Raw genomic sequence first — 15,532 nt, forward strand, 5'->3', positions numbered from 1 at the left:
TGATATTCAGGCGTCAAATGACATCTTGGAGCATGTTGGAGATAAAAAACAAAATGTGCCCAAAACGTGATATTATGACGTTATACGCCGTTTTGAGCCATGTTTGAACTCTCTATCACTTTTGGTTCCGGTAATTCTGTCGACCATATTTGTGATATTCAGGCGCCAAATGACATCTTGGAGCATGTTGGAGATAAAAAACAAAATGTACCCAAAACGTGATATTATGACGTTATACGCCCTTTTGAGCCATGTTTAAACTTTCTATCACTTTTGGTTCCGGAAATTCTGTCGACCATATTTGTGATATTCAGGCGTCAAATGACATCTTGGAGCATGTTGGAGATAAAAAACAAAATGTGCCCAAAACGTGATATTATGACGTTATACGACGTTCTGAGCCATGTTTGAACTTTCTATCACTTTTGGTTCCGGTAATTCTGTCGACCATATATTTGATATTCAGATGCCAAATGTCACATTGGAGCATGTTGAAGATAAAAACAAAATGTGCCCAAAACGTGATATTATGACGTTATACGCCCTTTTGAGCCATGTTTGAACTTTCTATCACTTTTCGTTCCGGTAATTCTGTCGACCATATATTTAATATTCAGGCGCCAAATGACATCTTGGAGCATGTTGGAGATAAAAAACAAAATGTGCCCAAAACGTGATATTATGACGTTACGCCGTTCTGAGACATGTTTGAACTTTCTATCACTTTTGGTTCCGGTAATTCTGTCGACCATATTTGTGATATTCAGGCGTCAAATGACATCTTGGAGCATGTAGGAGATAAAAAACAAAATGTGCCCAAAACGTGATATTATGACGTTATACGCCGTTTTGAGCCATGTTTGAACTCTCTATCACTTTTGGTTCCGGTAATTCTGTCGACCATATTTGTGATATTCAGGCGTCAAATGACATCTTGGAGCATGTTGGAGATAAAAAACAAAATGTGCCGAAAACGTGATATTATGACGTTATACGCCGTTTTGAGCCATGTTTGAACTTTCTATCACTTTTGGTTCCGATAATTCTGCTGACCATATTTGTGATATTCAGACGCCAAATGACATCTTGGAGCAAGTTGGAGATAAAAAACAAAATGTGCCCAAAACGTGATATTATGACGTTATACGCCGTTCTGAGACATGTTTGAACTTTCTATCACTTTTCGTTCCGGTAATTCTGTCGACCATATATTTGATATTCAGATGCCAAATGTCACATTGGAGCATGTTGGAGATAAAAAACAAAATGTGCCCAAAACGTGATATTATGACGTTATACGACGTTCTGAGCCATGTTTGAACTTTCTATCACTTTTGGTTCGGATAATTCTGCTGACCATATTTGTGATATTCAGGCGCCAAATGACATCTTGCAGCATGTTGGAGATAAAAAACAAAATGTGCCCAAAACGTGATATTATGACGTTATACGACGTTCTGAACCATGTTTGAACTTTCTATCACTTTTGGTTCCGATAATTCTGCTGACCATATTTGTGATATTCAGGCGCCAAATGACATCTTGGAGCATGTTGGAGATAAAAAACAAAATGTGCCCAAAACGTGATATTATGACGTTATACGCCGTTTTGAGCCATGTTTGAACTTTCTATCACTTTTGGTTCCGGTAATTCTGTTGACCATACTTGTGATATTCAGGCGTCAAATGACATCTAGGAGCATGTTGGAGATAAAAAACAAAATGTACCCAAAACGTGATATTATGACGTTATACGCCGTTCTGAGACATGCTTGAACTTTCTATCACTTTTCGTTCCGGTAATTCTGTCGACCATATATTTGATATTCAGGCGCCAAATGACATCTTGGAGCATGTTGGAGATAAAAAACAAAATGTGCCCAAAACGTGATATTATGACGTTATACGCCCTTTTGAGCCATGTTTGAACTTTCTATCACTTTTGGTTCCGGTAATTCTGTCGACCATATTTGTGATATTCAGGCGTCAAATGACATCTTGGAGCATGTTGGAGATAAAAAACAAAATGTGCCCAAAACGTGATATTATGACGTTATACGCCGTTTTGAGCCATGTTTGAACTCTCTATCACTTTTGGTTCCGGTAATTCTGTCGACCATATTTGTGATATTCAGGCGCCAAATGACATCTTGGAGCATGTTGGAGATAAAAAACAAAATGTACCCAAAACGTGATATTATGACGTTATACGACGTTCTGAGCCATGTTTGAACTTTCTATCACTTTTGGTTCCGGTAATTCTGTCGACCATATATTTGATATTCAGATGCCAAATGTCACATTGGAGCATGTTGAAGATAAAAACAAAATGTGCCCAAAACGTGATATTATGACGTTATACGCCCTTTTGAGCCATGTTTGAACTTTCTATCACTTTTCGTTCCGGTAATTCTGTCGACCATATATTTAATATTCAGGCGCCAAATGACATCTTAGAGCATGTTGGAGATAAAAAACAAAATGTGCCCAAAACGTGATATTATGACGTTATACGCCGTTCTGAGACATGTTTGAACTTTCTATCACTTTTGGTTCCGGTAATTCTGTCGACCATATTTGTGATATTCAGGCGTCAAATGACATCTTGGAGCATGTAGGAGATATAAAACAAAATGTGCCCAAAACGTGATATTATGACGTTATACGCCGTTTTGAGCCATGTTTGAACTCTCTATCACTTTTGGTTCCGGTAATTCTGTCGACCATATTTGTGATATTCAGGCGTCAAATGACATCTTGGAGCATGTTGGAGATAAAAAACAAAATGTGCCGAAAACGTGATATTATGACGTTATACGCCGTTTTGAGCCATGTTTGAACTTTCTATCACTTTTGGTTCCGATAATTCTGCTGACCATATTTGTGATATTCAGACGCCAAATGACATCTTGGAGCAAGTTGGAGATAAAAAACAAAATGTGCCCAAAACGTGATATTATGACGTTATACGCCGTTCTGAGACATGTTTGAACTTTCTATCACTTTTCGTTCCGGTAATTCTGTCGACCATATATTTGATATTCAGATGCCAAATGTCACATTGGAGCATGTTGGAGATAAAAAACAAAATGTGCCCAAAACGTGATATTATGACGTTATACGACGTTCTGAGCCATGTTTGAACTTTCTATCACTTTTGGTTCGGATAATTCTGCTGACCATATTTGTGATATTCAGGCGCCAAATGACATCTTGCAGCATGTTGGAGATAAAAAACAAAATGTGCCCAAAACGTGATATTATGACGTTATACGACGTTCTGAACCATGTTTGAACTTTCTATCACTTTTGGTTCCGATAATTCTGCTGACCATATTTGTGATATTCAGGCGCCAAATGACATCTTGGAGCATGTTGGAGATAAAAAACAAAATGTGCCCAAAACGTGATATTATGACGTTATACGCCGTTTTGAGCCATGTTTGAACTTTCTATCACTTTTGGTTCCGGTAATTCTGTTGACCATACTTGTGATATTCAGGCGTCAAATGACATCTAGGAGCATGTTGGAGATAAAAAACAAAATGTACCCAAAACGTGATATTATGACGTTATACGCCGTTCTGAGACATGTTTGAACTTTCTATCACTTTTCGTTCCGGTAATTCTGTCGACCATATATTTGATATTCAGGCGCCAAATGACATCTTGGAGCATGTTGGAGATAAAAAACAAAATGTGCCCAAAACGTGATATTATGACGTTATACGCCCTTTTGAGCCATGTTTGAACTTTCTATCACTTTTGGTTCCGGTAATTCTGTCGACCATATTTGTGATATTCAGGCGTCAAATGACATCTTGGAGCATGTTGGAGATAAAAAACAAAATGTACCCAAAACGTGATATTATGACGTTATACGCCGTTCTGAGCCATGTTTGAACTTTCTATCACTTTTGGTTCCGGTAATTCTGTTGGCCATACTTTTGATATTCAGGCGTCAAATGACATCTAGGAGCATGTTGGAGATAAAAAACAAAATGTGCCCAAAACGTGATATTATGACGTTATGCGCCGTTCTGAGCCATGTTTGAACTTTCTATCACTTTTGGTTCCGATAATTCTGCTGACCATATTTGTGATATTCAGACGCCAAATGACATCTTGGAGCAAGTTGGAGATAAAAAACAAAATGTGCCCAAAACGTGATATTATGACGTTATACGCCGTTCTGAGCCATGTTTGAACTTTCTATCACTTTCGGTTCCGATAATTCTGTTGACCATATTTGTGATATTCAGGCGCCAAACGACATCTTGGAGCATGTTCGAGATAAAAAACAAAATGAGCCCAAAACGTGTTATTATGACGTTATACGCCAGTAGTAGATAAAAGCCGATTCTAGAACCTCCTCTCAGAACCTCAGGTCAAGGTCAAGGCCAAGGTCACGTTGAGTGACCTTGACCTTGACCTTGCCCTGAGGTTCTGGGAGGAGGTTCCAGAATCGGCTATTGCAAAGGGGGTCGTTGACCAGTAACCTAGACCTAAACAATGACCTTTACTTTGAGCTCACCTCAGGTCAAGATCACGTTTAGTGACCATGACCTTGATCAGTAACCTTGACCTGAACAATGACCTTTACTTTGACCTCAACGGAGACCTTGAAGTCAACCTTAATTGTGACCATGACATTGACCTTGTACGTGACCTGAAATGAAGGTTACACGACGTGAGTTCATTGAAAACCCCACTTCGGAGGAGGTATGCTTTAAATAGCAGATAGAAAATCGTGTTCAACAGTATTGAAGTAAGAGTGTTGTGAACATGTTGACCTGCGACGTGTGTTACAAAGAGTTTACTAGACCAGATAATCTTGTGAGACATCAACGCACAGCATGTATTGGGAAACGTCGAAAGGTGGAAGAGGATCAACAAGGAGATGTTATAGTGTGTGAAATATGTGATGAACACGTAACCAGACAATGTTATTCCTCACATCTGCGCAGCAACAAACATAAACAGAAAGCCTTCGTAATAATAGATGATGGTGTAGAAAAAATAGATTCGATATTTGGAGATAAAATATGTAGTTTTAGAGTGAGCGATCATGAACGGAAGTACGTAGACATGAAGGAATTCAGTAACCGAATTAGAGAAAAAGTTATCAGTTTGATACAGTCCGTGAGGAATGTAAATGGTAGTTTAAAAGTGAATACGGAAATTTTTGGATTGTATTTCATAAATACGAAGGAAGAAGTGGAAATCAAATCATTCAACACAAAAAATAAAATTATAACAGTAGCCGTAGACTTGTACCAAACATACGAGGACTTTATGGACGAGATTATGGTGAAAATGTCGGAATTCCAAGAACGGGACTCAGGTAAGAGTATAAGAATAGAAAAGTAGTAAAATGCGAAACTAAAGGCGTTAATACTGCAGGTTGGACCTTGTTGGAAATATTATATCTTGAAGTGAACTGTAACAAGTTTAATCCTACAAGAGCATCGAGCTACATCGACTTACCGACATCCATAAAAGGGAAGAGAGCGGTAATAAATGTGCAAAATAACGATAATAAGTGCTTTGCTTGGGCACTGATGTCCGCGCTGTACCAACCCACAGGTTTACCGCAAAGAATATCATCATACCCAGATTATAGGGAAACAGAATTAAAGTTTGACTGCGTAACATTCCCAGTACCCATCAGAGACATACCAAAATTTGAGGAAGAAAATAACATTTCAATTAACGTCTATGGTATAAATTCTTGGTATAATGGAGAGAAAATGGTAGATGATATTGTAACTGTATGTATATGTAAACAGAAACGGGAGCGTCATGTAAACTTATTAGTAGTCAGCGACAATTTCGGGAATAACCACTATTGTTGGATAAAAAACTTATCTCGACTGATAAATACACAATCATCGACTCATGAACATCAAAGATATATTTGTGAGGGTTGTTTGCAATACTTTTCAACTGAAGACAAGTTGGTACGACATCAGATGGATGACTGTAAAAAAGTGAAAGCAACAGTACCAAGCGAACAAATAAAAGTGAATAAGTTCGGACATCTAGAAAAGGAAAATGTTTTACAATTTGAAGGATTTGAAAAAAAAATGAAAGTTCCGTTTGTGGTGTACGCCGATTTCGAGGCGATTCTGAAACCCTTAACGCCCGAAGAAGGAAAAGTTTACGATGATAATAAACCATATACGGCCCGATGTTTTGAACACGAACCATACGCGTTTGCGTACTACATTAAGTGTGCTTACGATGATAACTTATCGAAATTCCGAATATACCGAGGGCGAAACGCTGCTCTGGAATTTATTATAAGATTGGAGAAGGATGTAATAGAGATCTATAAACAACATTTGAGGCAAACAAAGGATATGATACCGCTAAGCTGTCTGGACCAATTTGTACATGAACTGAGTTCCGTATGTCACATTTGTGATAAACCAATAAACAAAGAAGAGAAAGTGTGTGATCACGATCACTTGACAGGATTGTATAGGGGTCCTGCGCATTCCGTCTGCAATATAAATTATAAATTACCGATGTTTATCCCTGTGTTTTTCCACAACCTGTCGAATTACGATGCCCACATGTTTGTGAAAAGTATTGCCCTAAACAAGGAGGAAGTAGAGGTGATAGCACAAAACAAAGAAAAATATATTTCTTTTTCCAAAAAAATAGTTGTCGGAGAAACAACCGATAACAAGGGAAAGAAACGCAAAGTGTTTATGAAAATAAGATTCGTCGACTCGTTTAGATTTATGGCGAGTTCTTTGGAAAAGTTGGTTTCATATTTGGATGATAAGGATTGTGTGGAAGTGAAAAAAAAATTCAAAGACTCTGAAGAATTTAGATTGATGCGCCAGAAAGGTGTATTTCCATATTCGTTCGTAGATTCGTTTGAAAAGTTGGAGTATAGTAAATTGCCTGATCATACACAGTTTTACGACATATTGAGTTCAAGTAATATTTCAAAGGAACAATACTCTAGAGCACAGACTGTATGGAATAAATTTAAGTGTACAACGTTGGGAGAATACAGTGACCTGTATTTGACGTCAGATGTGTTAATGTTGACTGACGTCTTTGAAAATTTCAGGACAATATCTTTGGAGAATTACAATCTGGATCCTTGCCATTATTATACTGCGCCCGGGTTTGGGTGGGATGCTCTGTTAAAAATGACAGGTGTAAAATTAGAATTGTTATCAGACATTGACATGTTACACTTTTTTAAGAAAGGAATTAGAGGCGGTCTCTGTATGTGTGTAAAACGATCTGCAATAGCAAACAACAAGTTCCTTGACGATTTTAACCCGGAAAAACCATCATCATATATTCTATACTTGGATGCTACCAATTTGTATGGGTATGCAATGAGTTGTAAATTACCAACAGGCGGTTTTCGATGGTTGTCGAACCAAGAAATAGCAGATATAGATGTGGAGTGTTTAGATGATGAACACCTTGGTTATGTCTTTGAAGTGGATTTGGAGTATCCCGAAAGGTTACACAACCAGCATGATGATCTACCGTTTTGTCCCGAAAACATAATCGCTCCCGGATCGAAGCATCCTAAGTTGATTGCGAACTTACAAAATAAATCGAAATACATAATTCACTATGTAAACCTACGTGAATGTGTGAAAAAAGGTCTTAAGCTAACCAAAATACACCGTGCATTGCAATTTCAACAATCGCCGTGGATGAAACCATATATCGATTTTAACTCTGAGAAACGAATGAATGCTACGAATGAATTTGGGAAAAATCATTATAAACAAATGAATAATATCGTGTATGGGAAAACGATGGAAAATGTTGAAAATAGAGTCGATATACGATTAGTGTCACATTGGGAGAATCGTTACAGGAGACCCGGTGCAGAAGCTCTTATCGCAAAGCCGACTTTCAAGTCATCGAAAATTTTCTGCCATAATTTGGCAGCCATTGAAATGCAGAAGGTGGAGGTCAAATATAACAAACCTCTGTATGTAGGGTTTAGCGTACTGGAATTGTCGAAAGCGGTCATTTATAACTTTTTTTATAATTTTTTAAAAGAGAAATATGGTGAAAACGTATTATTGTTATATACAGATACGGATTCGTTAATTCTCGAAATATTTACTGAGAATGTATACCAGGATATCAAAGAAAATATAGAGATGTTCGATACCTCTAATTACAAGTTAAACAACAGACATAATATTCCTCCAGGGCCGCCGATAGTTGGAAAAATGAAAGATGAGTACCCAAATACGATATTAACATCGTTTTATGGTACAGGAGCTAAAGCTTATTGTATTAACACTTTGGAAGGAGTTGTCAAGCGTGCCAAGGGTGTGAAAAAGTATGTTATCGATAAAAACTTAAGTGTTTCAGAATATAAACGGATTATCGAAGATGGAGGTTCTGTGCGAAAAAAGATGTATGTCTTTCGCTCCTCCTATCACACGATGTATACAGAACTAAAGAATAAAGTGGCGCTCTCTGCACATGACGATAAACGTTACGTGATGGAGGATGGATGTCATACGTTAGCTTGGGGAAACTATCTTATTGAAGATCTACGCAGGGAAGATCTTTTGGACAACTTATTGGAGTTGTTAAACGTAAACATGTATGGCTAGTTAAATTGCGATCAGTTAATTTGTAAAAAAAAAAAATACTTGCTTGTATCACAAAACTTGTATATAAAGTAGAAAGTAGGTTGTTAAAAAGGTTACTTGAAATAAAATCAACGAAATTAAAAAAAAAGTTTTTTATTTTCTTAGTGTAAAAATTATAATACATCCTTTTTTGCAATCCAAGAATTATGAGAGCTATCCATTCCCAACCATTTCACTCGGACTTTATTTCCTTTTCGACGAAGAACTTTTTCAATTAAAAATACATCCGGGTGTTTCACACGTTGTAATTCTTCGTCGTAAAATGCTCCAAGAATGGGTTCTCCTCTACCATCTTTAATAAGGTAAGTCCTGGGATTAGTATTTTGAACTGTCGCTATGGTGAAAATTTCATTGGACCAAGTTGGTTGGTAACCTTTAGCAAAAGCGTGTCTGTACTTGCTAATTCGCACGTGTTCCCCCACATTAAATTTATGGTGGTTGGGGTCGACAACTTTAATGGAATTGTATACAGTATTTAACAGAGCAGATTCATTTCGTCGATTAACAGCTGAAGGTTTCATGTGAATGGTGCGATGTATTGTGTTGTTGTAAGATTTTAGTAATTTGGGTAGTAAGTCTAACCAGCGATAATTTCCTTGCATACTAAATTCTTTCCACATTTTATTTTTTAGGGTTCTATTAAACCGTTCGATAATCGAGCTTTTTAAAGTGGAATAGGTGCTGTAATGATTAATGTTAAGTTGTTCCATTAATTTTTGAAAATCGCTATTGTAAAACTCTTTCCCATTATCGGTTTGTAAGTTGCTCGGAGTAATATTCTTTTTACTATGCAAAATGTCCTTCATAGCTTGAGTAACCTCTTTCCCAGTTTTGGTTTTGAGTGGTAAGGCCCATGCGTATTTTGAAAAAGCGTTGATAACAGTCAGTATATACTTGTAACCTTTATTGACCGACGCATATGGGATCATTTCAACCAAATCAGCTTGATAAAGATCCAATAGTCCGTGAAGCAGAACGCGGCGTCGCCGATAATGTCGTCTCGCAGGTGCATGTAGTTCGTTAACGAGATCTCGCTTAACACTAACCATTACTCTACAACCCCTTCAATCAACAACTCTACAAGAAAAGGTAGTCCTCCTATCGGTGCATTATTTTTACACTTAATGGTATCTCCGCGTTTGAGTTGGACTCCCTGGAGCGACTTAATAACGATATCGTTAACAAGTAACTGAACATGAGCGGACTTTACAACATCTTTTATCATACCTTCGTAGAAAGAATTGATGTAATCCGTAATTCCACTTTTGTTTGTGATTTTATAAAGTTTTGTTTTTGGATCAACATCTCCATCACCACGTAAAGTTAAAATAAATGTTGATGAAGGTTGTAGAACTTCGGATCTTGCTATGTGGTTCTGTATAACATGGTGGTGAACATGCTTACCAAATTTATCGATAGATGTAGAACCATGTTCACCAAAACGGTTTAAAGGCATATTGGCTTCTGAAGCGTCACAGAAACAGAAAAAAGTTTATATACCCTTAACGAATGACTTGCGCTTCCCGTAATTCCTCTATGAGGGATATAATTTCGTTATGATGAGCAGTATGACCTGCTGCTTCGGAAGCAAGTAGTAAACGCAACCGATCAACTAATTCGTTCACGTCGTCCCAGTATTCGTACTCTTTAATTGCAGCAGGTACTAACAACTTATTTAAGTGACCTGATCCAGTTTTAGGTTTTGGCCAATATCGAGCCCAGTACACATTTGGTCTTTGACCCAAGGAAATTGGTTTGATTATGTTCACAAACTTTTCATTTTCATCATCAGTTATGATACTTTTTGAAGCGTCATAATCTCTTTTATGTACATTCGAACGTTGTAAGATATCTTTGTAATTTCTCGCATCTGGTAAAGTAAATTTACCCGGTTTATTTTTGAATAACAACTCGTATAACCCCGGTGTTCCTGTATAAGTAAATTCACCCACCAAAATGTTTTTCCCGTCAAACGTTATTGGTTGATTTGCGATATACAATCCATCGGTAAGTGCACGAACACCGTAAGTTTGATCGAACTCGTTATTTACATCTACTGTTAAACCCGTAACATAGGTACGTGGTAAGGGGTCCAGCTGCCCTAAAGCTTCTCTAATAACTGTCTGTTCCATCATTCCCTCCATATTCTCTTTCATGCGCGCCAACTGCTCCCTAGCGTCCCGCTCGTAGACATCTAAAGATGTGTCTGACTCACGAACAGAAACCTCAGGTGTAGTATCTCGACCCTCGAACACCTCTTCGTCGCTGAGAAATTGCGGACTCCGTGCGAGTTCCGGTGAAACATCCATGCTAGCTCCCGGTTTAATGGGTGTTGACGTAACTCTACGTTTAGGTTTCACTCTAGGAGTTTCCAGTTTAAGTCCTTTAGAAGGTTTCTGCAAGTCAGCCAGTAAGGCTGAGATATCTGGTGACTGCTCCTTTTTCGGGGTAAATAAATCACGTTTTATCCCGAATTTATTGTCGAGCGCTAATAAATTGACAGTTTGTAATTTTTTGGAAATATCTGTCAGAGGTTCTTTCAGTGGAGCGAGTTGAGCTTCGGCAATGGACTGCTTCTGTTTTATATCTCCTTTCAAAGTGCGTATTTTATGTTTAACATCTTCTCGCGCAGCTATTAACTGTTGTGCAACATTACGATTCATAGTTCAACGTGATAGTGTAATGATCGCACAGAGACTGAGCATGCAGTCGTAAAGTCAATGGTTTTACAGTATAATGTACTCATCGAAACCTTTCCGATAGCGTCCGTTATTTTTATCGCAATCTAAATCAATAACTAATATACCGTGCGGTGTATCCCAACAAGTTCGACAAATTCTGACAAAATCATCCCACGTAATGTCCCCTAGCAAATGATCGTTGTAAATATGTTTCAAGTTAGTGAGATCTTGTTTAAATAAAACTAAAAGGTTGCAATTGTCACGTAAAAGCTGCTTGGAAATGGCGCTATAACTTTGAGCGAGTAAAAAAGTATCAACGTTTCTATGACGACCGTATGAAAAATATTCCTTGATAATCTGTTGCTCTGTAGGAGCAATATCATCAAAAATAATAATTGAATATTCTTTCACCTTTGACGGTGGTAGAAATCGTCCGACATCTGAGTATTCATAATAGCCGCAAGAGCGGATAGGTTTAAGTAATTGTCGTAGAAATTCGTATTTGATTTGGTAGAGTGAATTAGAGCACAAATATACATTCAAAAAGCGCAACCCGTTGAGAGCTGTCAATAAAGTTAACATTACGTTTGTTTTTCCGGCACCCGAAGAACCAATTATCAAACCACGTTTACATTCCCCACCAAATAATTCGCTATGTCGTTTAAATTTATTTGCAGCGAAGTCGTTATGAAGATTACAGATTGGTAGTGTTAAAGGTTGGCTAACAAACTTAACGTCTTCAACCATGCTGACGGGTGATACTTGAACGGGAGATTAACAAGAAATGAAGTCGTAGTAGAAAACAATGTTTATTTTATCATAAAATGTAGCATACAAAAAATTTCAGCAGATTATTTATTATCATTGTTTCAAAATAATGGTTTACAACACTTTAACTATATAAACTGTTAACATTGAGTTTGAAAGTTATTTAAAGCGTGCGTAATATTACACAATATTTATTTTACAATAAGACGTGGTATACATAAATTTACAAAATTATTTATTATCATGATTTCAAAAGTATCTGTATGGTTGATGTAGTAGAACCACCAGTGGGTTATTCACATACAGATGTTATGTGATTAAACAAAATAAAGCAGTGTAAGTCACAGTACAATTTACACTACTTAGTATTAAATTAACAATAAGTAGATACGGTAAATATTCAAATAAGTAATTAATAATACATATTAACAAAAGCATGGGAGCGGTAACAATAAGTAGATACGGTAAATATTCAAATAAATAATTAATAATACATATAAACAAAAGCATGGGAGCGGAAAAGGTGAAAAGGAAGCGAACTTGTTGTCATATCATCAATTCGAACGATTTTCAGTATCATACAAGGATGGTGTACAAATTTGAAAAAACCACCTACAACATATTAGTTGCTGAGACATCCCTCCGACAATTCCTCAGTACTTTGATCCTCCTCAAGTTGTGGTTTAAAACAGACTCGAAACAAAGACACACGACAACACATCGCACACCAATATTTTTTATTTAAAATAATAGTCTGCAATCGTTCAGAAGATGCATACTTTATTTTCGAGCGCAATTTCACACGACAATCCAGTTGTAAAACGTTCGTTATACTAATATGGTGTAGGCGGCGTCGACAACGATAGCAAAGGTTGCCCAAATGTGATTCATAAAAAACATACCTTGCTTGATACTGAAGACCCACTCCGAAAGTTGAACTCCAATCAACCGGAGAACCGTGGAACAACTTATGTACGGTGCCTTGCGACATTTTCTTTCCAAAGCGTTCCACGGTGGGGAAGCAAACCTCCCCAAGATTGATTCGATCGCCCTTTCGGGATATTCGACGCCAGAAGCATATGTCCCAGCTGTACATTACGTTTAGTAGTAGAGTCTTTGGTAAAACATCTACTAACCGCAACGTACGGTCTTTACGGGAAATCGTCGAATTAACGCTCTCCATAGCCAACTCCTGCAACGTTAACACTGCAAGAGACAAAAAAACTGAACGAGCTTCAAAAAAAAAACGCTATTAACCGTTGTCAGGCAGCAGCCTGAGAAGGGACTTATACAGGTTAATTTTGGTGTTGTACATGTTAAGGATGTTTGAAGAAGCAGCAAAGCAGACGGTGGGATTCTGGTTTACTGCATTCAACGCGTTCACGAAGTGGCGCTTATGATGTTCCAAAGTCGTCACTTTGGTTTGCAATTGAGGTTTCAAGCCCAAGATGAAAAAATCCTCTTGGGACAAAAGACTGCTTGCCAAGTTGGTTGTTGAATGCAGAAACGCATCAACCCATGGGTCGGGATGTGCGGTATTTACAGCTGGAAGATTTTGCCTCTGCGGGATAGTAGGGATAGGTAAAGGTGGTGGGAACACCACATTTTGTGGTGGGATAGTTGTGATAGTTGGCGGGCTGTCACGGATGTCGATGGTCACCTCTGGTGGAGATGTAACCACCGTTGCAGGTCTGGTTACTGTAGCGAGTGTAGGTACTCTTCGTGTGTTACGGGGAGGTTTGGCTAATGCGTTTCGCAGCAATCTACAGGAGTCTTGTGAAGCAGGAGAAGGGTTTGGGCGGGTAGTTTGTTTCACGCAACCCCTTGACAACAAGTTGACGCGTTTTTTTATACGGCGGGATGTGTACCGTATGGGTCCACTCGAGAAGACAGGCGAAACACATATCCTATCGGAGGGTTGGGATACGTCTTCCGTCGCTGGTACAGACGGTGCCGCAAGCACCTGGTTTTCAGCAGGTGCTTGACTTGTGACATCCGTATGTACAATATCTGGAAGTGGTTGTACCACGTCGGCCTGATTGGTAGCAGGTTCAGGTGGCACAACAACTTCCTGATATGTTCCTTCTTCTCGTATCTCCATACTGATGCGAGTTAAGCCGTAGGACGACAAGGTTGGACTGGTGGTAACAATCGCACCATTGTCGTTCCCTGGCTGTGACCGGAGCTCATTCATTATTTGCTCGTACAGTGGTGGGTCTGTAGTGAAATCCTGCATGGTACGACTCAAACCGTCAAAGTTGCCGCTGCAATATAATGGTAACGACGGTAGGCTTGACTCAACAACATTCGTACTGTCGTTATTGCGTGGCAGCACGGCAACCAGTGGGTCGGTCATACCATCGGTATTATCGCTTGCACGAGCGTGGCTGTTACCAATTAAGTGAAGCATAATGGGAAAGACTTCAAGGAATCAAAAGGGTTACAAAAAATTTGGATTATTTTATTAAAATTATACGTTCGCTCACGTCTGACAAGTTTGCAATCCGCTGAAGAACCACTTTTCTCAGCGTATAACAATTAATGTCTGAAATCATCACAAACATACATGAAGAAAACCGATAAAAATTGTATTGATGTAACTTACTTTTCAAATGGTTTTCTATCACGTCTGACAGGTTTGCAATGCGCTGAAGAACCACTTTTCTCAGCGTATAACAATTAATACCTGAAATCATCACAAACATACATGAAGAAAACCGATAAAAATTGTATTGATGTAACTTACTTTTCAAATGGTTTTCTAGCAGAAGGCGATTTCTTCGTGGTCGGAAAAACACAGTTTTTAACAAAATCTGTTATTATTGTAAACACACTTTTTAAGGAATTATCGTCTTTTGTACACTACTATATCACTCAGCGACTGCTGTACACGGAGTGAGGAGTAACCCACTTTCCACTACCTTTAAGTACGGGTTAGTGAACAGGTATTTGTCCGGTCAACTGTCTGGGAATGCGAGGTCGTTTAGGTCTTCTCCTTGTTATCGCCTGTGACTGAAGGGGAGGTCATACTGTCTGGGAATGCGAGGTTGTCCAGGTTTTCTCCTTGTTATCGCCTGTGGCCCAAGGGGAGGTCATACTGTCTGAGAATGCGAGGTCGTTCGGACCTTATCTTCGCCCGTGACTCAAGGGGGGTTACAATCCCCCCTCCCCCCTCCCCCTCCCCTCCCCCTCCCCTGCCCCACCCCTGCCCCACCCCCCCGCGCGGGCGGTCGCGCGAAGCGCGGTACGGAGCGGAGCGAAGCGGAGCGTAGTTGAGCCCGCGCGGGGGGGTGGGGCAGGGGAGGGGGAGGGGAGGGGGGAGGGGGGAGGGGGGAGGGGGAAGGGGAGGTGAAGAGGTTTCTTTAAATAAAACTCATCAATATGGATAAAAAAATAACATTTATTTCTTTTCTAACGTACATTTAA

At 38.8% G+C, this 15,532-nt stretch overlaps 2 protein-coding genes across 4 annotated transcripts; one reads left to right on the forward strand and one right to left on the reverse strand.

Annotated features, from left to right (window-relative positions):
- The first annotated feature begins 4,443 nt into the window (after nucleotides 1–4,443).
- Nucleotides 4,444–8,618, forward strand: LOC139431189 (uncharacterized). The gene is made up of 2 exons (XM_071198826.1): nucleotides 4,444–5,344; nucleotides 5,404–8,618. Exons 1-2 carry the CDS (start codon nucleotides 4,786–4,788, stop codon nucleotides 8,616–8,618), a joined length of 3,774 nt encoding a protein of 1,257 aa, XP_071054927.1. The 5' UTR covers nucleotides 4,444–4,785.
- Nucleotides 8,619–12,128: 3,510 nt separating this feature from the next.
- LOC139431088 (uncharacterized) lies at nucleotides 12,129–15,270 on the reverse strand. 3 transcript variants are annotated; one of them, XM_071198668.1, is made up of 3 exons: nucleotides 14,853–15,270; nucleotides 14,712–14,792; nucleotides 12,129–14,651 (listed from the first exon to the last, which is right to left on the reverse strand). In XM_071198668.1, the coding sequence occupies exon 3, from the start codon at nucleotides 14,514–14,516 to the stop codon at nucleotides 13,359–13,361; it is 1,158 nt and encodes a 385-aa protein (XP_071054769.1). In that variant the 5' UTR covers nucleotides 14,517–14,651; nucleotides 14,712–14,792; nucleotides 14,853–15,270; the 3' UTR covers nucleotides 12,129–13,358. The 3 variants fall into 3 exon arrangements, with proteins under 3 accessions (XP_071054769.1, XP_071054770.1, XP_071054768.1); XM_071198669.1 differs by lacking the exon at nucleotides 14,712–14,792; XM_071198667.1 differs by having other exon boundaries at nucleotides 12,129–14,792.
- Between the last annotated feature and the right edge of the window lie 262 nt (nucleotides 15,271–15,532).

Source organism: Onthophagus taurus, chromosome 8 (genome assembly GCF_036711975.1).
Source record: "Onthophagus taurus isolate NC chromosome 8, IU_Otau_3.0, whole genome shotgun sequence".
NCBI lineage: Eukaryota > Metazoa > Arthropoda > Insecta > Coleoptera > Scarabaeidae > Onthophagus > Onthophagus taurus.

Excerpts from the sequence above, each read along its gene's own strand:
- LOC139431189 (XM_071198826.1), top strand. The coding sequence starts at position 4,786 with ATGTTGACCTGCGACGTGTGTTACAAAGAGTTTACTAGACCAGATAAT. Across the intron at positions 5,345-5,403 it reads ATTCCAAGAACGGGACTCAG|GTTGGACCTTGTTGGAAATA; the intron begins GTAAGAGTATAA and ends TTAATACTGCAG.
- LOC139431088 (XM_071198669.1), bottom strand. The coding sequence starts at position 14,516 with ATGCTTCACTTAATTGGTAACAGCCACGCTCGTGCAAGCGATAATACC.